This window comes from Cetorhinus maximus, chromosome 18 (genome assembly GCF_964194155.1).
Source record: "Cetorhinus maximus chromosome 18, sCetMax3.hap1.1, whole genome shotgun sequence".
Classification (NCBI taxonomy): domain Eukaryota; kingdom Metazoa; phylum Chordata; class Chondrichthyes; order Lamniformes; family Cetorhinidae; genus Cetorhinus; species Cetorhinus maximus.
In genome coordinates, this window is record NC_135896.1 from 91,853,916 (window position 1) to 91,880,556 (window position 26,641).

A 26,641-nucleotide genomic window follows, 5' to 3' on the forward strand; every position below is an offset into this window, starting at 1 on the left:
ACCACGATGAAAACTTACATTTATATAGAGCCTTTAACAGTGAAACATCCCAAGGCACTTCACAGGAGCATAATCAAATAAAATTTGATTGCAAGCCACAGAAAGGGGTATTAGGATGGGTGACCAATCTATGTAGCATGCCATAACCTATATGTGATCCTAAATATAGTACATTCCATGTGTCTGCCTTTGCACAGAGAACAAGCCAGCTCATGTGTTTTTAAAATAAATATTCTTTCAAAGGGTGCGGGAGTCGCTGGCAAGACCCAACATTTGTTGCCCATCCCTAATTGCCCTTGAACTGAGTGGCTGGCTAGGCCATTTCAGAGGCAACCACATTGCTGTGTGGCTCTGGAGTCACATGTAGGCCAGACCAGGTAAGGAGGGCAGATTTCCTTCCCTAAAGGATGTTAGTGAATCAAATGGGTTTTTGCAACAAACAATGATTGTTTCATGGTCACCATTACTGAGACTAGCTTTTCAATTCCAGATTTTATTAATTGAATTTAAATTCCACCAGCTGTCGTGGTGGGATTTGAACTCATGTCCCCAGAGCGTTAGCCTGGGCCTCTGGATTACTAGTCCAGGGACATTACCCACTACGCCACCATCTAAATGGTACACTATAAACTACGTAATCACCATATATTATGTAGCAGACTACACCCTCAGTTCTCTCAGTGTGCACTAGAAGTGAGATACCATACTAACCACCTGTGTGCATTGGAAAGTTACAGGTATCGCAGGAATTTTGCTCCTTGATTTTCTGACACACGTTAGACAAATGAAGTGCAGACTAGGAAAATGTATCACGACGTGGTAACTTACATATCCGCACATTTCAGACTGCGTTATCCTACATGCATTTTCCTATTTGGCCGCAAAGATCTATTATTATTGCGTTTTTAAGTAAATGACAATGGAGGTGAGGATTTCCACTGAGTTGTGCTTGGGAAGCATTTTGTTCAGCTCCAAAAACCTCAAAGCTAGAAGCCAAACGGCCATGCGCCAAAGCAGGAGAAACACATTGATAAGACCATGGAAACATCCTGCCCCTTCTGACCTCCTCGGAAGCATGATGGTTGCGGGCCAACATTGTCTTTCCCAGGTCGATGCAGAAAGTGAAACTTCTGTTCCTGGCGTCAATCTCTGCTCTGATTCCCTGGTGATACTTCATCAGTAGTTCCACAGAGGAGACATCTCTATCAAGAAACACAGCAATTGAACATGATGTTTAATTTCACCAGGAGGTGGAACTTGATATATAATCGACTCAGTTGTATGAATCATTGGTTCCCCAGTACCTCAGACAAAACAATTTTTTTTTTTTGAAAAGCGAAGGAAATGCTATGTTTATTTAATGACTATTATTTGAAAGAATCGGGTCGGAATTGAGTGAATCTCAGTTGTTAATCTATCAGCACACATCCTCAGGTGTTACTGAGAAGTAGGCCACTGGGACGCTAGCATGATAGTTTAAAAATGGCCTCAAAGACTTAGCAGAATATATCATGTGAGGTGATAGCCACAAGTGAATAACTTCAAGGTTGGCGTCCCATCTCAAGGATCAAATAAGTTTTGCCCTAGTGGCTTATGCCTGGTGATCTGAGCCAAGCATGCTATATACTCCATGAGTCGGAGTTTACACTTCGCAGCTGGTGGATTTGAAGGCTGGGGGGTGGGTATAAAATCCAGTGGGTAACCTTCCCTCTGCTACCTGCCCCTCCACCAACCTTTTGGAAATTTTTAGAGGGAGGGGGAGAGGTGTGGCAGTGGCGTTGAGGGCTTTGGGCGGTCCGCCCACCCTTGGTTTACCTGAGGCCCTTCAGTGACCAATCAATGATCTCCACTGGGGACTGCCTGTAGTCCCAGCAATGGCCACCGCTCCTGCCTGGCGCTGCTGGGACTCAGCTCTCTGAGTTGTGGCTTCCAGTCCCCTGAGGCGGGGGGGGGTAAATCCCAGTACCAGCCTACTAACGGCCAATTGGCCATTAAATGACGGCAAGGCAGCTGTTCTTTCCCTGGGTGGGCTCCCCAGCGACATTTTATTCAGGGACCATGGCACCTCGTAAAATCCAGGCCTATAAAATAATTAAAATGGTTACTGTAATATTAATAAGAATATAATACTTTTATTGGTGGGCTGGGTAACAGGCTCATGTGACTTGGAAAGCCCCATGGAAACGCAGCAATCTATATAACCCGCCCTCAATTATAGTTACCAGCTTTAAAAAAATTACAAACCAAGAGCTTTAGAAATTAATAAGCAAAAAAAGCTTGGAAAATGTTATTGTTGTGTGCTCAGTTATAATTACTTTTGTTTACAGCTTTGCCACTGCCTCCCTGAAGATGAAATGCTTCAGCGACGTGTCATTCTTTTCTGCAACACTTAAAGTTCTGTACTACCAAGAAAAATAAGTTGCGAATTACCGTGGCTTCTCTTCCGTTTCAATCTGCCTGATGATGCTCTCCAACCAGGACATCAAATCTCGGACCATGCTAAAGAAGCGGAATTTCTCAGCCGTGTCGACTAACTGGGTACGCCGGCCGTCACAAGCGTCCAGAAGTGCTTTCCAGGCCTCGACCACCTCCTGCTCCTGTTTCTGGATGGCGGCCGCTTTATCCCCTGCGTACGCCGTCTGCAAACGGCCGGCATCATCCTGGAACTGCTGAACCTGTTAACAAGAAGGTTCAGTTCCTTATCCGTGGTGGGGGGAGAAACAGGAACGAGTAATGAACCTGCATGTCGTTCAACCTGCACCTTTTATCTGTAGTTAAGTTTCCAATTGCAATTGCCGAAATTCTGGAGCAACGTTGTACGATTCCATTCACTCAAAAATGTAAGAACAATACTAAATGTAATTCAAAATGACACTGGGTGCAGACTCTGTATGTTAGTGATTTGCAGGAGGGTCCAAAAAAAAAGATTATTTTGAGGGCCTACAACCAGTTTATGAATTACGACTTAACAGATCGTAGGAAAGAATTAAAACAAGAACCAAAACTTTTGGATATTATCATTAAAGAATAACATATTGCCATATTTTAAATCAACACCGATAAGGCAACACAGCCAAACAAATAAAATTAACAGAGAGAGAAAAAAATAGGGTAACAGTTCCATTATGTGACTGTAACCTGTATGTTTTTCTACCACCTCGTGTACAAAGCTTTAGTATAATGTCACAATACGCAGCAGCACAGGATCTGCTAAATGAAAAAAGGACAAGTTCTACCGAGTTAATCTTCTACCATCCTGTTAGTTTTATCAGTAAAGAATAATGTAGCTGTTGATGAATCACAGCAATCAATCACTGTCAATTTGTCTACAACAGACTTAGACATGAGTTAAGCAATAGCCCTCAAATTCTATAAATCTTTGGAACCATTGGTCCAAAATGATATCTTCCTTCCGTGGTACACTTAACATACGGCATGCCTCAAATTACTCGTGTACTGCATCCCGGAGAAATCGGCATCTGTATGTTGTGGTGTAACTATTTGTCTGTGCTCAAGTTCCTATTAAGTGGCATTGTACAGTACCTGTATTCCAAGGGAATGAATGTCGCGTTCAAATGCATTGTGCAATCTGTGGAAAGACTCTGCTGTGTTTGCATCACGGCCCAGCTCCTCTGGCAGCTCCTTGTGCTTTTCCTGGATCAGGCTCAGGAGCTCTTTGCCATCGTAGAAGTATCTGTGAAGCTCGTAGGAGGCAGCCAGCAGCTGCGTGCGAGTATCTATCAGCTCTAACAGGTCAGCCCAGGCCTCGTTCAAGCTGTCCTTCCATTCTGCAATGTCAGCCGCTTCTGAGTGACCTGAGTCAATGAGGTCATCTATCAGCACGTTCACATTGTCCATTCGTTCCTGGCCAATTGTTCCCGTCTCCCGGGCAAACTCCCGGAACTTTTCCCTCAGCAACTACGAGAGCAAAGCAAAGCCAAGTGAATGTGTTACCGTTACTTGTCAAATGATATAATTGCTTTAGAAGCAGTTCAGAGAAGGTTCACTCGACTCACTCCTGGAATGAACGACATCTTATGAAAAAAGCTCGAACAGGCTGGGCCTTTAACCATTGGAGTTCAGAAGAATGAGAGGTGATCTTATTGAAACATATATGATCCTGAGGATAGAATTCTCCCCCCGCCGTGGGGGTGGGGGGGTGGGGGGTGGGGGGGGGGGGGGTGGTGGGGAAGAGGTTGTGCGGGGCAGGCACGGACCCGACCAGCACCCCTGATCGGGTCTGCGCCGCCATTTTACGCGGGCGGGCCAATTAAGGTCCGCCCTGTGTGACCCGTGCCCGGAAGCGCTCAGTGCCACCTGTGCGGGCGGTGGGGGATTCCCTGAGTCGGGAGAAGTGCCTCAGGGAGATGAGTTTTAAGTTTTAACAGTTCAATGAAGTGTTGAAAAAATTTTGATGACATGTCCCCTCATGTGAAACTGTCACATGAGCTTGGACATGTGCATTCATTTCAATAAAGATGTTTGAGAAAATTTAAAATCATCCATGAAACCTCATCCCGCCCGTGGATGAGATTCCACGAAAAATGCGAAGGCCGCCTGGGCTCTTCGCCAACCCGCCAGCCTTAAGGTTGGACGGGGAGCTCCGTTAATTATTTTAATTGTTAGTTAAATGACCTTAATAGGCCTTTGACAGTTTGGCGGGTGCGCAGCTGACTTGGTTGCGCGCCTGCCGAACTGAAAATCTAAATGATGCGCGATGGCGTCGGGATGCACGCCCGACGTCACCCCTCATCATTTTACGCCTCAGCGAGCTGGCCCCACCCCCGCTTGCTGAGCCGAATGTTCTCCCCTAAGAGGACTTGATAGGGTGGATATCAGGAGGATGTTTCCCCTTGTGGAGGAGACTAGAACTAGGGGACTCAATTTAAGAATCAGATCTCCCTATTAAGACAGAGATGAGCAGAATTTTTTCTCTTGAGGGTCATTAGTCTGTGGAATTCTCTTCTCCAAAGGGAGTGAAGGCTGGGTCACTGAATTTATTCAAGGCTGAGTTAGATAGGTTTTTGAGAGACAAGAGACCGAAGGGTTATGGGAGGGCAGACAGGAAAATGGAATTGAGACCACAGTCAGATCAGCCATGTATGGTCTTATCAAATGGCGGAGCAGGCTCGAAGGGCTGAATGGCCTCCTACTGCTCCTAAGTCCTATGATGCTGAAGTCCTCGCAAATTTTTCACCTACAAACCAAAATCTAGAAGATAAACTAAAATAGAACTAAACAGATCTTAAAAACTGCATCAGGAAAAACATCGTGAGGAGAAGGGAACTGTCTGAAAGGTTTTATGATAACAGTGCTTTTAAATATTGCCAATTACTCAACAGATAAGTACTCACTGTAACTTGGTCATAGTCTTGTCCTAGTTCCTGTGAAGATGCTGCAAGGTCCCTTTCTGCAATCCACTGCTCCAGATCTGTTACCTCACGGTTCAGTTGAAAGAGATGGTATATATCCTCCAATTTTTTATTCCGCTCATTTGCTTGGTCTTTGAGTCCTGCGTACAGTTTGTCCACCTGTCCCTGGCGCCTAATTATCTGCTCACTGTAAATCAATCAGGCAGTTACCAGTTGATTCCAACAATATTTTGCGACTTACATCCTAAATGGCGGGTGCAACATAAACACACTGCACCCAGGGCTGAAAGATAAAAAAGAAGCAAGCTTGCTGATGTGGAGTAACGAAGTGCAGTCGAGTGGAAGAAGTTGTTTGATCCTTTTGAGGAATAGGATGTCGAGTGAGAATTGAAAGGGGTGCCACAGACTAAATTATTTGACAATTATCTGTCAACTCTTGATTAATTAGCGTGGCAGCATCTGCACGGTATGCATCATGTGGAGCTCGCGATGTGGCCGCTCTTGGAAGTTGAGAAGGCCCACAACAATCATAAGTAGAAGAAATGTCTCCGGGTGAACTTGCGCAAAATGAATGGGCATGACCAACAACGGCAGACACTCAGTAAATTTCACAAGGAGGAAGGGTTCAGTTATGGTTCCATAAAATACGAGTACAGCTGAGGAACAGGGTGCTTATCTGAGAGTTTGGTGAGTGAGGGAGTTCGGTGAGGGGGGAAAGGAAGTGTTTGTTTCTTTTTGCTTTTTTTAACCTTTCTCACCCTATAGGAATTAGTTCTTACTCTACTACAGGGAAAGGAGCCAGCTGTTTGGTGAATAACTGCTGAGTGGTTAAGGCCTGCTCCAGTCCTAAGGTTCAGGGTAGTATACAAACTGGTGGTAAAGTTTATAAAAATATAAAGAAAAGCAACAGAAACAAGTGAATAATATAATTAAGCAAAAAGGAATGTACTGGTAGAAGGGGACTGTTTAGTGAGGGGGATTGACACTGCTCTCTGTAGCAAAGAGCAACTGTCCAGATGTTGTGTTGCCTGCCCTGTACCAGGGTTTGGGATATTTGCTCAGGGCTTGAGAGGAACTTGCAATGGGAGGAGGTGGATCCAATTGTCGTGCTCCATGTAGGCACCAATGACATAGGTAGAATGAGGAAAGAGGTTCTGCATAGTCAGCATGAGGAGCTAGGCACTAAATTAAAAAGCAGAAACTCAAAGGCTATAATCTCTGGATTACTGGCTGGACCATGTGGCTCAAAGGCTGGTGTGGGAGAAGTGGATTCTGGTTTATGGGCACTGGCACCAGTACTGGGGAAAGTGGGGGCCATACCGTTGGGACGGTCTACACCTGAACCATGCTGGGGCTGATGTTCTTGCAAATCACATAACTAGGGAAGTAGAGAGGATTTTAAACTACATAATGAGGGCAAAGTATCAAATGTAGGCAGGTGTGGTTTATCAGAGAGTAGAGGCAAGGTAAGAGAGGAAGGTATTAAGATGGAAAATGTTAAACAGACTGTGACAGGAAGGGACAGAGTACATGTCTAAGAGTAAATCAACCGATAAGGCTACAGGTTACAAAAATAATAAACGGGCAAAACTTAAGGCTCTGTATTTGAATGCATGTAGCATTTGAAACAAAACAGATGAACTGATAGTGCAAATAGAGATTAATTAGTAGGATCTAATAGCCATTGAAGGGGCATGGCTGCAGGGTGACATAGGTTGGGACCTGAATATTGAAGGGTATCTGATTTTTAGGAAAGGTAGGAAGTTTGGAAAAGGCGGAGGGATGGTTCTGTTAATTAGCACAAAAGAGAGGGATAACCTAAGTTCAGGAAACCAGGATACAGACACAGTTTGGGTAGAAATGAGGAATGATAAAGGCAAGAAGTCACTTATGGGAGTTGTCTACAGGTCCCCCAGCAGCAATCACACGGTAGGACAGAGTATCAAAGAAGAAATAGTGGGAACTTGTCAGAAAGGTATGGTGATTATCATGGGGGATTTTAGTCTACATATAGATTGGTATAATCAGATGGGCAAAAGTAGCGTAGATGATAAATTCATAGAATGTTTTCAGGATAGTTTTTTAGGTCAGCACATTCTGGAACCAATCAGGGGGCAGGCTACACTAGACCTGGTATTGTGCAACGAGATAGGATTAATTAACGACTTCATAGTGAAGGCGCCCCTAGATAGCATCGATCATAATATGATTGAATTTTACATTAGGTTGAGGGGGATGAGAGTGGGCCTAAGACTAGTATTTTAAACGTAAATAAGGGCAATTATGAGGGCTTGAAAGCAGAGCCAGCAAAAGTGAACTGGTAGTTTAGGTTAAGGGATAGGTCAATAGAGATGCAGTGGCAAACATTTAAGGGGATATTTCAGATTATACAGAATCGATACAATCCAATAAGAAAGAAAAATTCCAAGCGGAGGACCCACCATCCGTGCTTAACTAAAATTTAAAGATAGTATCAAAGTTAAAGAAAAAGCATATAATTGGGCAAAGACGAGTGGCAGGTCAGAAGACTGGACGGAAAATAAAAAACAGCAAAGAATGACAAAAAGATTAACAAGGAGGGAAAAATTAGAGTTCGAGAGAAAGCTAGCTAGAAATATAAAGTCAGATAGTAAGAGTTCCTATAGATATTTAAGAGAGAAGAGTGTTAATAAAGTGAGCATTGCTCCTATAGAAATTGAGTGTGGGGAGCTAATAATGGAAAATAAGAAGATGGCAGATGAATTGGACAGGTGTTTTATATCGGTCTTCACTATAGAATGTCATCATTAATTGCAAGGAGAATGGAATACAAGAGTAGGGATGTTATGCTTCAGTCATACAGGGCATTGGTGAGACCACATCTGGAGTACTGCGTACAGAATCGGTCTCCTTATTTAAGGGATGATGTAAATGCATTGGAAGTGGTTCAGAGAAGTTTTACTAGATTAATACCTGGAATGGGTGGGTTGTCTTATGAGGAAAGGTTGGACAGACTAGGCTTGTATCTGCTGAAGTTTAGAAGAGTGAGATGTGAAACGATTGAAACATATAGGCCGGAATATTTTCCAGCCCTGTTGGGGCCGGGCATCATGGCGGGTGGGGGTGGGGCGGTGGGACTTGACAGGGTGAATGTGGAAAGGATGTTTCTTCTTGTGGGAGAATCTAGATTTAGGGGCCACCGTTTAAGGACAAGGGGTCACCCATTTGAGAGAGAGAGATGAGAAAAAAAACTTCTCTAAGTTTTGGGCTTCTCTTCTTCAAAAGGTGGTTGAGTCAGAGTCTTCGAATATCTTTACAGCAGAAGTGGATGGATTCTTGATAAGCGAGGGGTGAGAGGTTACCAGGGGTAGGCAAAAATTGAAGTTGAGGTTAAAATTGGATCACCCATGATCTTGTGTGGAGGAGCAGGCTCGAGGGGCCGAGTGGCCTCCTCCTGCTCCTAATTCATAAGTTCGTATGAGAAGATGGGAGATTTCCAGTTAAAACTGGAGTTGCTGGAACTGGAGGTAGCTCCATGACAAGAACAGGTAAAAGACAGATTGGTAGAAGATAGAAAGTAAGATTGTTAATGTTATGTCAATTATATATTTAAGGGTAAACAGGTAGTGGGTATTGATTGATTAACTGTCTTTGAGCACATATAAAAAGCAACTTCCACAACGGGTGGGTGCGGGATTTTTAATTTGATAAGTTTTCTCTGTAGTGTTTTTTTTGTTACAGTGTCCCTTTAAGGGTTGGTTCATTAATTAATTTGTTTATTTGATTTTACTCAAAAGAGTATAAAAAGGGCCTTTATGAGGCTGGCAGGAGAGAGGGCTCAGGCTGCTCGGGTGACTAGAGGCAGGGACAAGCTTGGTAATGCTGCATTCTGTGAATAAACCTACCCTCAAGAAATAGATAGGTGTCTAACTTTGCACTTCACTATCTGGCTTGAATCCAAGTAATTCAAAAACTAGGGGCCATAACTATGAGGTCGTAACAAATAAATCCATAAGGGAATTCAGGAAAACTGTCTTCATCCAAACAGTGGTAAGAATGCAGAACATGCTACTATGAAGAGTAATGGAGACAAACAGCATGGATGCAAGTAAGTGTCAGCTAGATTTAAGTGTATGAGGGGACAAAAGAACTACTAGGGTATGCTGATAGGGTTAGCTGAAGAGGAATGGGACTGATAGGGTTGGATGAAGAGGAATGGGTTGAATGGGTTAACTGAAGAGGAATGGACTGAATGGGTTAGCTGAAGAGGAATGGGACTGAATGGGTTAGCTGAAGAGGAATGGGACTGAATGGGTTAGCTGAAGAGGAATGGGACTGAATGGGTTAGCTGAAGAGGAATGGGACTGATAGGGTTAGTGAAGAGGAATGGGACTGATAGGGTTAGCTGACGAAGGATGGGACTGAATGGGTTAGCTGGAGAGGAGTGGGACTGATAGGGTTATAGGGTTGAAGAGAGATGTGACAAGGGTTTTGTGAAGCATAAATACTAGCACAAAGCAGTGGAGCCAAATGATTTGTTTCTGTGCTTTTGACTCAATGTAACTCAGTGATGTCTTCACACATGAGTTGAAAGATTATGGAACATAAGTCCTTTAGAGCCATAGCTATAAAGTTAAATGAGGGTCAATACAAAGGGAATTATTAAGGTATAAGACAAAAGGCAGGTTCAAGCTTTCATGGCTTCTAAAAATAGTGGGACTTGCTCAACATGCCAAATGGGCGACTCCTGTTCCAATGTTTACACTTTTGTCACCAATTGTCTACGTGATGAGTTCAGGTATCTGGTGTATGTAATCAATAGCACTCACAGAAACTCCACAGAGGGGAACATGGAAAAACAAACAGGATGCATCACTTTTCAACTGCATGGCAGTTCCCAACTCAAGGTCAAGGGCATTAATACCCATTTGATCGACCAGAACATAACTACAGAGCAGGACAGAAAGTAAGTAGGGTTTAATTGAGTGCATTTTGCTAAAATGAGCACACTGGAAGCTCAGGTTTCAGAGGATAGCACACTTCTACTGATTGAATTAAACATATTCTCACCAATGGAAGTCAGATGGTGTTATTTCATAGGTGGCACCAGTGTGGCATTTGATTACTTTTTCAGTAAAATGCTCATATAGATATGAAAGAAATGCTATATATCATTTCAAATATTGGATCTAACATATCTCTGCATATCCCAGGTGTCACACTTTGCTCAATCCAAAATATAAGGGAAATTAAGACAATCATCAATCGACCTGCAGCTTGAATTGTGCATGTAGGTCCCACTGCCTTCTGGTTAACGATTACTGTGCAGAAATAGCAGCAGTTACCTAGATTTGCCTATTTATAGCCCTGGCCTCACTGGGACTGGTCAGGTTAACGGCTAAAGATCATCATATTGTCCAGACTCCAGACAATGAAAATCTGTTAGTGTCAAATAATAAACTGGGAAAACGTTGGACTGACTTTCTTTCCAGATTAAATTCTGATCACCATTTCTCTGAGATTACCTTTTCGGTTAACTGCAATATTTATTTTGCATTTCTGCCAAATTTTGGAGAACACAGTCCATGATTATGAGTTGCTGCAACCTCCCAAAAGCTTAGGCCCACCAGGGAGTGCATTACACGTGGGTTTTACTGATCTAAGTTCCTTTCACTGACAACAAATTCAAATTTATTTAACCCGAACACTTCAACATGAAAAAAAAAGAACTTCATATTTGTGCTATTTTGCCATAAAACTGTCGCTGATTAGTATAATTGTTTAATGACTTTGGTAAACTTTCTGAAGGTTCGACATGACCACAGCATTGCTACTCACCCTTCAGGGTGCTCTTCAGTAAGTAGTTTCTGGGCCCTGTCTGCCAGCTCTTGGATAATCTTCCCATAATCTAGTACAGCCTGCTGCAGAACCAGATGATTCTTCAACATTGCAGTTGCACCAGCTTCATCCTAAAGAATCGAGGGGAAAGTTAGTGAACTCATATACCAGGAACGATGGCATTGTCACTTATGTTACAGGAGTTCAAACTCCACCATGGGAATTTGAATTCAGTTAATTAAATAAGTAGTCATTTGGCAGGACAGGACTTGAGTATTCCTGAAAAAGAGAGACATGCTGTCAAAGCTTCTCGTCTTACAGTCATCAGAACAGTTTGCAAGAATAGCATTTCTAAAGGGAACAACGATTTATACTGCATGAGAAGAGAGTACTGATTGGTTGGCAATGTCTTTATCAATCAGAGTCATTCAGCTGCCAGTTAACCTCCATCCTTCTCTGTGAATCACAAAGGCATGTTTCAAGTTAGTATAAGACACTCAATGGTGGAATATATTAAAACTTATTTATTGAATCTAGTGTAGGTGATCGGCCTAATTAGACAGAGGCTGGCTATCAGTGTCTAGATCTACCTTTCGTGGCCTCTGAAGAACCATTGTAAACTTTATTGCCATTGCTCCTTTATGCACCATATTTTGTCTATATCAAAAGATACATGTCACAGATAAGACTTCATGATCAATTCCTGGATCCCTTGAAAACAGTTTACTCATCTAAAGAGTTGTACCTACTTACTCCAAAGCTACTTCCCTCAAACAAGACCACCTGGCTTAACTGTCCTCAAGTTCTTTGAAGAGTAGTCTTTATTAACCATTATTGTTCAATGCTATAGTTAATGAATCTCTCTACCTACCTTTAATAGACATGCCTACCTTTAATAGACATGCCACCACAGTCACCCACGGTTGACATAATTACTGTCACTTATTACCTTGCACATGAATGTCTCATATACAACAGCCACTCAGTCAGTAAAAGCAGAGAACAAGCTATGCATTCTCCTCATGATATTTCAAAGCCATCCTATTTATGTTGGAAAGCATGTTGTTCCACAATACAAGGAAATTTCATTATGAATCCATTAACTCACCAACATACACTCTTCAGGATGTCCAATACATAACAATAAAATGATAACATGACTAAAATTAAGTAGGTACCTTGGCTTTTTCATCAGCGATCATGTACAGCTCCTGCTCACTCATCCAAACTTCAGCCTCTGCAGCATCCAGGTAATATTGCTGAGCTTCATTTGCACCTTCCAGACGTTTTTGTCTTTTCTCTGCTTCGTCCTGCAGTTTGCCCCACAATTCCTTTAACTCTCCCAACTGCTCCTCGATCGCGCCCGAATCTGGCCTTTGCTCCACAATCATTGTTGCTCCTCTTTTCAACACATCATCAATACGTGGCTGATGCCCTTGGATCTCCTTCTGAAAGGTCTGTACAAGAGGAGGTTTAATCAGGAGGACCTCCAGAGTTTTGTTTGCGTCGGGTAACCAAGCTCTGCTTTTATTCTTTCAGCACTGAGAAAGCCAAATAATCCTGAAACATGTCATGCTATCAAGTATTTTGTTGAAGTGAATGATAACCTTAATCATTCCCCAATAATGAGCTTTCCAAGTACTAATTGTTGTTTTGTCAGCTACAAAACCAAATTCGTTTGAAATCTTTAGGAATAATGTTTATAAGGCAAATGTTATGTGCTTTGCCACACACTTAAGGCCTATTCTACTTTTAGAGAGCAAAATGCCAAAAATAGAAATTCATTTTACTTGGACTGAGAGGCTAGCAATGGATAAGGGTAGGTACTGGAATGACTGAAGTCCTCTGGACGTTGATTCCAGTAGCTGGGCATCGGACATCTATTCTAAAGTAGGCTAATGCACACAATGTAGCAGCTCACATTCAGTGATAAAATACAACGGGGTAAGCCTTAGATCTGTGCAGCCCATTGTTTAAGCTTCTAGCAGAAAAAAAAGTACACTGCTAAGGTATGTTCGAGTTAAAATAAGTTTCAACAGTTCAAAAGCCAGCGGCAGCAAAAAGAAAATGTTTTTGTGTTTAAGGTTTCATAAATCTGGAACTGCATTGAAACACTCGATGCAAAGTTTCCCCTAATACCACCTACCTTGTTCTTCTTCATTAACAGCTGTACTGTCTGGAGGTTGTGGCCATGGTCTGTACTTGTAGCTAATGGCATTCGTTCCTGCACCCAAAGCTAGAAGAGAACATGTAAAAGTGTAAGTTCTCACACAACAAGGGCCACTGATGCCTCTGCACAATTTGCTATTTTAATTAGGCTGCTGTGACAAATAGACACATCGCTTTCGCTTCTTACAATCTCGTCCTCCAGGTCACGGTAAAACTGGTAAGTCATCTTCGACATGAGCAGCTTTTGGCGCCGTTCCTGCAGAGGACCCATCAGCTCTAAGAATCTACTCTCCATGTCTTTTTCTTTCCTGTCTGTCTCCACCTGTCCGTCTTGGGAGGGAATCCTGGGCTGGGAGAGAAGCTCCTCCACCTCTTTCTGACGCACCTCCATTTGATTTTCTAATACCTGGTTGGCAACAAAAACAATTTATTCAGGCATCTGCGGTTCTCCATTGCAAGTTTTTTTTGTTCTGAACAAAAGGAAAGTAAGAATGCACTCTACCAAGATGACTGACCAACAAACCAGTATCAAGCACATGTTCCAGTGCACTGGCAGTTTCATCTCAGAGTCTTAATCCGAAAGTCTTTATAATTTTATAGGATATACCGAGTGCTGAAGTGACAAGATGTTAGCTAAACAAAGATGGCAGCAGGAAACTTCTACTGGGGTCAGAGAGTTTTCAGGGGAAGAAAGCTGAATGTCATGAAATTACTTTGGAGGAAATGACTTTTGAACTGTTCTTGATAGTAAACAAGTAAATGTGATAATAGACATCATGTATAACTATAGCAAAACCAGAAAGTGCTTGAAATACTCAACAGGCCGGGCGGCATCACCTATGGACAAGAGAAACAGAGTTTATGTCCTTTCTTCATTCTGAAACGTTTCCAGCACTCGCTGCATTTTGCTAATGCATAACCGTAGGATTGGAGTGATTACCTATACGAATCAAGTATCCAACTAGTGTGAGCCGGAGTTACCCAGCAGTTCATTACAATCAATTCCTCAGTGTCGCTGCATTCCAGGATCAGAGCAGTTGGCAACAGTCAACTTTAGCCAAACACTTAAAAAAACTGCTTGCATCATTTGGCCACTAGTGGGTGCCGCTTGACAAACATGTTCTCCAAGAGGTTTTCAGCTGATCCCAACGCTGCTTTGCATTACTTTTTTAAACAGCTTTTTCTTTTAAAAGAGATGAGTGATATCATTATTTTATGGAATATGCACATGCTTTGAACAATATCATGAAGCTTCATTTAAAAATCATTAACTTCAGCGGTATAGCTGATCAAAGCATGTGGACCTATCTATTGTTGCACCTTCCTCAGTTATAGCTCCACAGGGACCTGTGACCATGCAAAACACCTTCACTAGTCTCCATGCATTCCACTACTTAATTTTGGAGTTATATTAAATTTCAACAATTCTCTCTCACTGTCTTCTATTAGGGGGGGGGTGCTGTTTATTTAAGTCGTGTTGATTATATATAAGGCAAATTAAATGCATGATTAGGGCTTTATTGGGCTCATTATTTGCCCCGGCACCCATCGTGCATAATCCCGCTTCACCATTTTTCTGTTTCCACACTGACTATTGATCAATCTCGCTACAGTGTTGTTCCACCACGTTTAGATGTTAGGTTGTCCACCTATTCAAATAAGCACAGCATGCCAAGATATTTCTCTTGTAATACTCCACCGACTTTGCTGACATCTAGAAAAGCATTTAACTGGTTCAGGAGATAAAAATCAAACAGGAGAAAACAGAAGGTGCCAGAAAAACTCGGCAGACCTGGCAGCATCTGTGGAGAGAGAAATAATTAACGCGTCGAGTCGAAAACGGCTTTTCTTTGGAACTCCGAGTTTGGAAGAATTGAGTCATATCGGACTCGAAACATCCACTTGGTTTCTCTTTCCACAGATGATGTCAGGCCTGCTGAGTTTTTCCAGCATTTTCTGTTTTTATTTCAGATTTCCAGCATCTGCAGTTTTATTTTACAGAGAACAGGAATTAATTCTGACAATGTCATTAAGGCGATAGAAACAGACTTGGCTCTGTGAGCAAATTTATTAACTAAACTGCCAAGGGTTTGGACTCCTCACGGATATTTTGCTTCATTCATAGAAGGAACTTGGGAAGAGAAGTGGGATATTCAGACTCACAAGTTCTGTCACTCAATTAGATCATGGTTGACCTGCAACTCCATTCTATTTACCCACTTTTGTTGGATACACTTACCCAACGAAAAACTATCTCACTCACTTTTCCAGAACCACTTTATCCAATTCAGGGTCACAGGGAGTCAGAGCTTATCCTGATAGGCAATGGGCACTAGGCAGGGTACACCAGTCCATCACAGGGCACACTCACACTAAGGGGCAACTTAACCACAGTCAATCCACCTAACCAGCACACCTTCAGACAGTGGGAGGAAACTAAGCAATCGGCGGAAAGCCACACAAACATGGGGAGAACATGCAAGCTCCACACAGACACCCGAGGTCATGATTGAACCCGGGTCCCTAGAGCTGTGAGACAACAATGCTAACCACTGTATCATTGTGCCTCCCAAAAAAACTCTCTCATTCTTGAAAGTTATAATTGACTCCGTATCAGTAACCATTTGTGGGTAAAGAATTCTAGGTTTCCAGGACCATGTGTGTGGAAAAAGTGCTTCTTGATTTTACTTTTAAATGCCCTGGGCTTAATTTTAAGATTATGTTGTCTTGTTCTAGATTCCCCATCAAGAAAAATACTTTATATATCTTTATCATTTTCAAGACATTTGTTTTTGTTATTCAAATCAGATAATCTGAGTCATGCATATGGGAGAAGTGAACGTAGGGAATATCTTGGCAATAGTAATCATAATATAATAAGAATTACAATAATAATTGAGAAAGAAATAAGTAAAGCAAAAACCAAAGAAGTAGATTGGAATGTGCTAATTTTGAGGGGATAATAGTCAAGCTGGAAAAAGAATGTTAACATGGAAATGGACAGCAATGAGAAATATTTAAAAAGGCGATCAGAGCTCTAAAAAATACATTCCGCTAAAAATAATGAAAAAAAATATTCGAACATGCGTGCATACGAATTAGGAGCATGAGTAGGCCATTCGGCCCCTTCAGCCTGCTCTGCCATTCAATAAAATCATGGCTGATCTGATTGTGGCCTCAACTCCAATTTCCTGTCAATCCCCTATACCCCTTGACTCCTTTTAACATTAAAGAATCTATCTAACTCGGCCTTAAAAATACTCAATGATCCTGCCTCCACTGCTCTCTGAGGAAGAGAGTTCCACAGATTCACAACCGTTAAATGGGAAATCCCTTATTTTTAAACCGTATCCCCCTAGTTCTAGTATTGCCCACAAGGGGAAACATTCTTTCAGCATCCACTTTGTCAAATTCCCTCATGAGCTTATATGTTTCAGTAAGGTGGTCTGTTAAAGAGATGCAGTAGAATTGAAATTAAGAAAAAGGCATGCACTAAGTACATGGGTTCGGAGAGAAGTCAAAAAGGCATGTAGCAAAGCAAATAGAAGCTATAAATCTAAATTATCCTGAAATATGAGAAGAAACAAAAAAATGAAGGGACAGGGTCACTTAGGGATACACAAGATAAATGAACAGGTGATGACAGTAAAATGGCAGAAAAAATAAGCACTTACTCTGCCTCAGTACTTACTAGAGACGCTAACAAGACGGACAAAACATTAGAAGAGATCAAAAAAGATACCTAGAAATTTAGTATAGAACGTGCAAAGATAATGAATAAACTAATCAAACTTAAAAGAGGATCAAAATCTTGGTTTAGATGGTTAAAGGAAAATTTTAAAGCAGAGTTAGCAGAGGCACTGTTACATTGACATGAAAACTAATTAGAAAGGTGAACAGGCAGGCAGCTGATGTGTTATTTATATTGAGAAAGGGAGTTCAAACGAGTACAGGGAACTATAAACCAGTTCGCTGTTAGCAAAGTGTTAGCAAAGATGGAATCTTTACCCAAAGAATAAAAGAAAAACATCTGTTAACTGAAAGGTAATAACGCACGGATTTCAAAAGGGAAGGTCACACTTGGCCAACTTTACTGAATTCTATGAAGAAGGAACAAAAGGAGTAGAAAAGCTCATTTAATGGATATTTGGGCTTTCAAAAGGCCTTCGATAAGTAACCGCACACAGATTTGTGACCAGGGTCAGAACATGTGAACTCAAAGGATCATAGATTGGTTACCGCACAGAAGGGGGCTGTTCAGCCCTTTTGAGTCTGTACCACTGCTGTGCAAGTAACTTAGCTAGTCCCACTGCCCAGCCCTTGTCCCGAAGCTCTGTCATTTTCTTTACCTTCAGGTGTTTTTCCAATTCCCTACTGAAGCCACAATTAAATCTTCCCCCACCACCCTCTCAGGCAGTGCACTCCAGACTCTAATCACACGCTGCATAAGGAGGTTTTACCTCATGTCACTTTTGGTTCTTTGAACGCTGTCCTCTAGCTCACAAACCTTCTGTCAATGGCAACAGTTTCTTTCTATCTACTCAGTCTAGACCTCGCATACCCCTTTTGAACACCTCTATCAGATTTCCTCTCAACTTTCGGTGGAGTGCGGAATGAAAGCTCCCTGAAGGAGGGGAGCTGCCTCGGGGAGCTGGAGAATTTAAATTCAATAAGAACAGATTTAAAAACCTGGGGAAAAAAATGCCCACGTATCAGAACGAGTCACCTAAACATAGGGATGCTGAAATTTGTGTCCAAACATTTTTATCTTGTTTTAAATTAACCTCGAAGACCTCATCCCACCCTTGGATGAGGTTTCCCGAAAAATACAAAGGCCGCCTGGCCGATTCGCCCGCCCGCCCATCATAACATTGGATGGGCAGTGAAAAATCCCAGTTAGTTGCGCTGTTAATGGGCTTCACGGCCCTCTTGATTGTCGGTGGGCACGCTGCTGCAATTAGGCACGCCCGTGCCCGCCGCACCCACGCTGACTTCAGCGCTCGCCCTCCTCCTGCCCTCCCCCCACACCCCGGCAGGGCTGAGCCTTTCAGCGCGCCTTTCACGCTGGCTGCCCGTTAACTGGCCGGCCAGCGTGAAATCGCGGTCGGGGCCTGATTGCGGCTGCCCACAACCTGAAAATCCCGCCCGTGGCGTCTTAAACATTCCTGTCTTTACTTGTGGATTCTGTAGAAAATTTAGTTTTGCATCCCAAGGGTGTCCGTTTGCACCTTCAGGAATATTAGGTTAGATAAGTCTTCACATGGTTTTCATAACCGGCACTCCTCTTCTCTCTACAGAACGACTTAAGTAGCAGACTTTGAAATTAATTCTGTGCAGCAGTGCTACTTTTTGGTGAGGGTAACATGGCCCTTACACAAGCTAAACAACAGATTCATTCTACTTCTGGCGAGCAATTAAAATTTTTTGATAACTGCTAAATTTTGGTAGCCAGCTCACATAACGTTTATAAGATAAAATCCACCAGCATTTTTGCTGAATGACTAAATATAAATCAATTATTCCTGCCTCGTGGAAGGCTTTTATGTTTTTGCAAGCTGTAGAATGCATTTAGAGTTGAAGAAATTTCCTAAACATTGGTGATGAAGTCAGTGAGAGATAAGGCCAACCATACAACCGGCATGAGAAATAAATAGTTCAACAGGCCAAATACTTGCTGTTCCCGAATTTTGTGTATTACATTGATAACATGCACTTTTCACCAATTTCGTCAACATTGACAGACCGTTCAGTTGAGTCTCCTCATTAACTCAAATTAAATCAAAAAATGGTGGAAGCACTCAGCAGGTCAGGCAGCATTTGTGGAGGATGGAACGTCATTACCTGTAGTTTCTTCAGCAAGATGTTGACGCTAGTCAGGTCCTTTCCAAAGTCTTCAGAACGCAGCTGTAACTCCAACTCAGACATCCACTTGTTTAGGTCATCATAGGTCTGTGCGAACAGCTCTGACCGGTTTGCATGGAATAGACGCTCTGCCTTCTTATTAGTGGTCAGGTCCAAAGCTTTCCACAAATCGGACAGTTCTGTCAGTTTCTCCAGGACAACTGGCTTAAACTCTGGCTTCTCGTCAATCAGCTGTTTCCCTTCCTGCCATAAGGGAAAGGCCATCAGACAAGTTAAACACTATCCCCGATATCATGACACCATAGCAACCGCTTGTCACAATATAACTGAAGTGTGATTTTCAAGCTTCAAATCCAAAAAAAGTAAAAGCGGTTCTATGAAGCATTATAACAGCAAACTAAATGCTAGCAAACTTTGCTGGCTTTCAGATTATTGACATGAAGCTACCTCGCTTCTAGCGATGACATGCATTTGCAACAAATAACGGTATTGTACAAAGCTTGAAATTATAAATTGCAATGGCTTCTGTTCCTGCACCGTTACCTCTGGTGTCCCCCAAGGATCTATCCCTGGCCCCCACCTATTTCTCATCTACACGCTGCCCCTCGGCGACATCATCTAAAAGCACAGGATTAACCACTATTTTCGATCTCTGCTCCAAACTCTGTTCCCTAGCTACTGACTTAATCCCCCTACCTGATAACAGTCTGAGATTAAACCAGTTCATCTGCTGCTGAAACCCTCATTCACGTATTCATTACCTCCAGACTTGCCTGTCCCAATGTACTCCTGGCTAGTCACCCACATTCTACCCTCCGCAAACTTGAGATTATCTAAAGCTCTGTTTTCCATGTCTCAATACTCATCAAGTCCCATTCACCTGTCACCCCTGTGCTCCCTAACCTACACTGGCTCCCAGTCAATGCCTTGATTTTAAAATTCTGATCCTTGTTTTCAACCTCTCATGGTCTCGTCCCTCCCCATCTCCCTAACTCAACTCCTGACCTCATTACAGCCTTGGTCCAAACATGGACAAAAGAGCTGAACTCCCGAGGTGAGGTGAGAGTCACTGCCCTTGACATCAAGGCAGCATTTGACCGAGTGTGGCACCAAGGAGCCCTAGCAAAACTGGGGTCAATGGGAAAACTATCCCCTGGTTGGAGACATACCTAGCACAAAAGAAGATGGTTGTGGTTGTTGGAGGTCAATCGTCTCAGTTCTAGGACATCACTGCAGGAGTTCCTCAGGGGAATGTCCTAGGCCCAACCATTATCAGCTGCTTCATCAATGGCCTTCCTTTCACCATAAGGTCACACAATAACACAATGTCCAGCACCATTTTTGACGCCTCAGAGACTGAAGCAGTTCTTGTCCATATGCAGCAAGACTTGGGCAATATTCAGGCTTGGGCTGATATGTGGCAAGTAACATTCATGCCACACAAGTGCCAGGCAATGACCATCTCCAATAGGAGAGAACCTAACCATTGCATTCAATAGCATTACCATTGCTGAATCCCCAACTATTAACATCCTGAGGATTATAATTGACCAGAAACTGAATGGGACTAGCCAAATAAATACTGTGGTTACAAGAGAAGGTCAGAGGCTGGGAATTTCATCTCCTAACTCCCCCAAACCTGTCCACCATCTATAAGCCACAAGTCAGGAGTGTGATGGAATACTCTCCACTTGCCTGGATGAGAACAGCTCCCACAACACTCAAGAAGTTTGACACCATTCAGGGAAAAGTAGTCCACGAGATTGACACCCTATCCACCACAATAAACATGGACTCCCTCCACTACCGACACACAGTGGCAGCAGTATCTACCATCTACAAGATGCACTGCAGCAATTCACCAAGGCTCCTCAACAGCACCGTCCAAACCAGTGACCTCTACCAGCTAGAAGGACAAGGGCCGCCATCCACAGTTTCTCTTCCACGCAACACACTATTGAAAGTAGTTTGTCATTCCTTCACTATCCTGGGTCAGATTCCTGGAACTCCCTCCCTATCAGTATTATGGGTGTACTTACTCCATACGGACTGCCGCAGTTCAAGGTGGTGGCTCGCCACCACCTTCTCAAGTGTGATCAGGGATGGGCAATAAGTGATAGCCTGGTCAGCAATGCCCACATCCCATGAATGACTTAAAAAAGATCTCCTCCAATCCTACAACCCTCAGAGATATCTGTGCTTCTCTCTAACTCTGGCCTCTTAAGCATCGTTGATTTAAAATGCTCGATCACTGGTGGTCGTGCTTTCAGCTGTTGGGGTCCTAAGCTCTGGAATACCCTCCCTACACCTCTCTACCTCGCCTTCCTCCTTTAAGGCACTCCTTAAAACCTATCTCCAAGACCAAGTTTCTGGTCATCGGACATATCATCTCCTTTTGTGGCTCAGTGTCATACTTCCCTTTATAATGCTCCTGTGAAGAACCTTGAGTCATTTTAGTACATTAAAGGAGCTGTATAAATAGAAGTTAATGTTAAATGCCTAATGGAAAACGCTACTAACGTTATTTGTATCAAGAGGAACACCCAGGCTCACAGCATGAGTAAATAACATTGAACTGGAGAACAAGATTAAATTGGATGGCAGTCATCCGCACTAAATACTTAAATTAGTTTAAGTCTAGGCACATTGACGATATCAGAACAGTCCCAGAGGTTGGTGGAGGGGAGTGGAGGGGGGAGGGCGGGGGTAAGATTCCCTCATGTGCAACAGTAATTTTCTAGAATTATTTAAGAGTTACACTATTATAAGCTGATTTTTTTTGCTTTTTAAAGCAGCCAAAGAGTTGTTAAAGGGTTCAAAAGAGATTATAGCAATCGTTTGCTCTAAGTTTTGATATCATCTATATCCCTCCATTGAAAATGTTAGATATTTTCCATAAAATAATCAAAAAGACAATTTCATTCAAGTTAATTACCAAATGCATGAATGTAGGTATAGCAGATTAATAATTATAAGAGTAGGATATGGCTCTGAAAACTTATCGAAGGTCAATGTTCCAAGTGAGATAAGGCCATGTGACTATTCAATGTGTTTTCTGTTCAAATCACACAAGGTAAGTTATTAAAGTCAAGATGCTATACGTTGCACATAAATTTCTATTGTAAATGTCAACCAAACTGATGTGAAGATCGAGGAGTGAAGATTGAGGAGTGGTTTCTGTGACGTGTGATGGGAATTCATTTTAACTTCAATAATGAGGGAAGGTTTTCTCTACGGACTTACGTGTAATGAACATGTGACAAATCCAGCACGTAGGCAGGAGGTCACAACTACTTTTGCGTGTAAGCGGGTTTCAATGCTCTGTGCCGGGTAAACTTATAGCCAAGCCTCTGAATATCTCAGCAACATCTTGGATGAGGGGCCGATCATTTAGGACTGAGATGAGGAGAAATTATTTCACTCAAAGGGTTGTGAACCTTTGGAATTCTTTGGAACCAAGAAGATTGTGGATGCTCCATCATTGAATACATTTAAGGCTGGGATTACAGATTTTTGTTCCCTCAGGGAATTAGGGGATATAGGGAGTGGGCGGGAAAATGGAGTTGAAGACCAAGATCAGCCATGATCATATTGAATGGTGGAGCAGGCTCAATGGGCCCTGTGGTCCAATCCTGCTCCAGTCTCTTGTGTTCAGCTGACTCTTTTCACTCAGCTATATCTGGTTTGCAGCAGAAGCTGTGTTTTTCTGTTATTTGACATCCACACAGCAGTAATGTATTAACTAAGCCAGGAGACTGCGCTTGGGAGCTGTAAACAACTCCCACCATTATATCATTCAACTTGGAAACTGAACTCTCAGGAGGAAACACTAAGTTATTCAGTTTTATTCCAAGCAATTCAGATTGATCATTTAAGCCTGTGGCAGAATGACAGCAAAAGAGCGCTAGACTGAACTATGAAAATCCTACTGGGGCGCAAGTTGTGTGGGAAACTGTCACATGAAATCAAACCCTCTTGATGAAGAGGTTCTCAATTTCGTTACAGGCAGTGCACAGAGGAATCCTCCCTCATCAACATAAATCATATGGCTTACAGGATAAATATATAAACAATGACTTGTGATTCAGTTAGGAACTATTGAAATATTTTTTATAACTCCAATAAATGTAAATGATTAATCTCCAGCTAAAGTATATCATTACAAATATATTCTGTAATATATAAAGTATATCATTACAAATATATTCTGTAATATATAAAGTATATCATTACAAATATATTCTGTAATATATAAAGTATATCATTACAAATATATTCTGCTATTTCAGTGCAAAGGTATACGTCATATTAATAAATTTATTAGCACGGGTAATAAGTCAGTTATGAAATTAATCACTTTATGTCACAATACAAACCGACTCATTAATTCAGGTTTAAACTATAGATTTATCTCTCTGACTGAGCTTGTCTCTTCAAGCAGCAGTTCAAATCTTTCACTTGGATCTCATGCAGAGTTCCCCACTGTACTCATTATTCAAATCACTAATAAAACCTACTTTACAAGATTTAGGGTATATTTGGGGTATTTTGGTTTAAACCACTGCGTATGTTGTGAGCTCAGGGAGTGATACACATTTAGGCTTGGAGTTTCCACTAGGTCGCACTGTTAGCCAACCCGTGTAAAAGATTGAAGGATTTCAAATGCAAATCGTGTTTCTACAATCTTTTGTGCTAAATTAAAAAAAAACATTGGGCAGGATTTAATCAGCCCAACAGAGGTCTCACTCACTGGTCAGAGAACCTGCAGGGGTCTCCCATTAATTCCATACTGGAGGATGGATAGAATCAAATGTCCCTCAGGCACTTGAGTGGCCACTATTGGGCCTTCTCTGTGATTGAGGACCCCCATGGCGCAAATCTCACCTGCCAAGAGCTGCCGGCTGGCCAATCAGACACCAGCAGCTCCTCATTGCCGTCAGCGCCACCAAGAGCGGTGGCAGCTACTGGTAGTGCGCCCACCAGAGGCCCTGGATCAATGAGGAACCCCCGGGTCAAAGGTGAGTGAGGGCGGGATGAGGATCGTAGGTGGGAGGGTGGGAGTCAGGGGCAGAGGGGGGACAACGAGGGAGCCCCCTCCCCACCACCAACCCCCAAGAGGCCATTGGCAAACCCAACAGGGATAATGGATGTTAATTGACTCATTAACGATCCAATTGACAACGCGCTTCTGACGGGGCAGAGTCCTGTTTTAGCCCTGTCTGTCTTCCGACAATCGGGGCAGATTTTTGTCGCTGGGGGACTGATGCAGGGCCTCTCCTGGGATTAAGTGGGCCCGGCCATCAGGATTCACACTGTGAAGAGCTGGATCAAATTCTGCTCATTGTGTTGGAAGCTGGCCCCGCCCCCAGACCGAATTGGTCACCATGGCGTATTGCGTCGTTTTGTGGGCCTTTGAAGAAGCCCTTAAAATTATGCTTCTTTTAATGTCAAAATAATACACAGCACTTCTAAAACCTTTCAAATATGACCAGCAGCTCCATCAGTCCCGATATTGCCAGGAGGATGTCGGTGGCAGCTGCCGGGACTGCTGCTGAAGAGAGGAGCGCAAGGCCGAGGATCCTCAGAGCAGTTAAGCCCAGGGTCTTGGGCCAGGAGGGTTCAGGAGCGTTAGGGACAGGGGCAGTGGAATAGGGTGGTTTAAGAGAGGGAGCGGGTAGGAAGGAAGGAGGGGGTTCAGTCTAAGGGGGGGAGGGGGGGTGCGGGGAGATTGGTAAAGGGCAGCCTCCTTCCCGCCCTTTAACCATTTGAGGTTAAAAATCGGGCTTCCCACTCCTGCCCTGCTGCCCACACCAAGTGTATTATGGCTTGGGCAGCGTATTATTGGGGTCAATAGGCTGGATAACAAGCCTAATTGACCTGTAAATAGTCTTTTTAATATGGGGTGAGCTCGGGGGTGGGCTGGGAAGGTGGTGGGATGGGCACCCTCTCCATTTTACATGTCCCTCCCCTCCAGTGGGAAACACACCGACTGGGAGGACATAAAATTCAGCCCACTGCCTGATTGTGTTGGAACATCAGGACAAGAGACCCTTGTGCCTGTTGTCACCATTCACTGATCTCAGAACCTAATTCCATATCCCGCCTTAGCCTCACATCCCCTAATATCTTTGGATAACAGAAATCTATTAATCTCAGCTCAAAAATTTACAATTCGCCCACCCGCATCAACGGCCATTAGCAGAAGGGAATTCCAAACTTCTACCGCCCTGTGTTTCCCATATCTCAACTCCTGAAAGTTGTGGCCCTAATATTCTCAATCAGCAGAAATAGTTCATCTATATCCACCAAATCTGTTCCCCTTAATATCTTGAAAACTTTGATCAAATCACCCCTTAACCGTCCAAATTGCAGAAGAATACAACCACATATTGTGTAACCTCTCCCCGTAAGTTAACCCTTGGAGTCTAAGTATCGTTCTGATGAATCTACGTTGCACTCCTGCCAGGGCCGATGTATCCGACATAAGGTGCAGTGCCCAAAACTACTCACAGTAACTCCAGGTGTGGTCTAACCAGGGATTCATATAGCTGAAGCATTGCCTTCTACCCCCTTGTACGCTGGTCCTCGAAGCACAAAAGGCCGGCATTCCAGTTAGCCCTTTTGGATTATTTTCTATACCCTGTTTGTGATATTTTGGGATGTTATGTACCAGAGTCCCCCCAAGTCTCTTTGAACCTCCACTGTCAGGTGAAAGAATTTACATTCAGTGATCGGCAGTTTGAGCAGAATCTTGTGCAAAAAATTCACTTTCAAAGCGAGGGGAATTCGGAATGCGATTTGCACCCAGGTCACCGATCGCATCGAAAGCAAAAAAAAAACCTCAGGTCATAATGCTCACAAATTGTGTTTAAAAAATATAGTTTAGTTTGTTGCACACATTGTCCCCCTGCTGGAAAACACTCCTCCAAAAATCATCAAACAAGTATTCAAACAGGATATTAAATATAAGGCGCCTCACTACAGAATAGGTAACAACGGATTCAAAATGGGGGAATTGCGGGGAAGTGGGGTTTGTTAGACAGGATTATCAAGGGTCTTTACTAATCATTCCTTTTTTACCTTTTCAGCTTTGTCCAGCCACTCTTTGTTTGATGCCAGCTCAGCCATAAACGCTTGGTGTTTCTGCCATTTTGTGTGAAGGTTGTGGGCCTCATCGTAAGAGGTGTCCTGCGCTGTCAACATCTTCTCATTGATCCAAAAGATAAGCTGGAAGCAGAAGCAGGCAGTGAATAATTTCGGGACGCCGTAAAACGATGGAAGACTTCAGCCTAAAAGAAGACAGCGGGCAGGACATTGCCATCGGCATGGGGGTGGGGGGTGGGGGAGGGGAGGCAGGCCCAACACGCCGACGTGTGAAATGACGCAAGATGATGTCAGGCGTGTGTCCCGACGTCATCGCG

General features: G+C 43.0%; 1 protein-coding gene across 3 annotated transcripts in view; it reads right to left on the bottom strand.

Annotated features, from left to right (window-relative positions):
* LOC144693355 (spectrin beta chain, non-erythrocytic 1-like) overlaps nucleotides 1–26,641 on the bottom strand; it is a 559,404-nt gene that overhangs the window by 80,470 nt on the left and 452,293 nt on the right. For all 3 annotated transcript variants that reach the window (XM_078563183.1, XM_078563184.1, XM_078563185.1), the window contains exons 19-28: nucleotides 26,301–26,447; nucleotides 19,200–19,463; nucleotides 13,546–13,764; nucleotides 13,336–13,425; nucleotides 12,368–12,646; nucleotides 11,190–11,320; nucleotides 5,355–5,559; nucleotides 3,544–3,918; nucleotides 2,431–2,675; nucleotides 1,064–1,202 (exon numbers count right to left, since the gene is read on the bottom strand). In XM_078563183.1, the coding sequence (XP_078419309.1) occupies nucleotides 1,064–1,202; nucleotides 2,431–2,675; nucleotides 3,544–3,918; nucleotides 5,355–5,559; nucleotides 11,190–11,320; nucleotides 12,368–12,646; nucleotides 13,336–13,425; nucleotides 13,546–13,764; nucleotides 19,200–19,463; nucleotides 26,301–26,447 (2,094 nt within the window). The remainder of the gene's footprint in view (nucleotides 1–1,063; nucleotides 1,203–2,430; nucleotides 2,676–3,543; nucleotides 3,919–5,354; nucleotides 5,560–11,189; nucleotides 11,321–12,367; nucleotides 12,647–13,335; nucleotides 13,426–13,545; nucleotides 13,765–19,199; nucleotides 19,464–26,300; nucleotides 26,448–26,641) is intronic.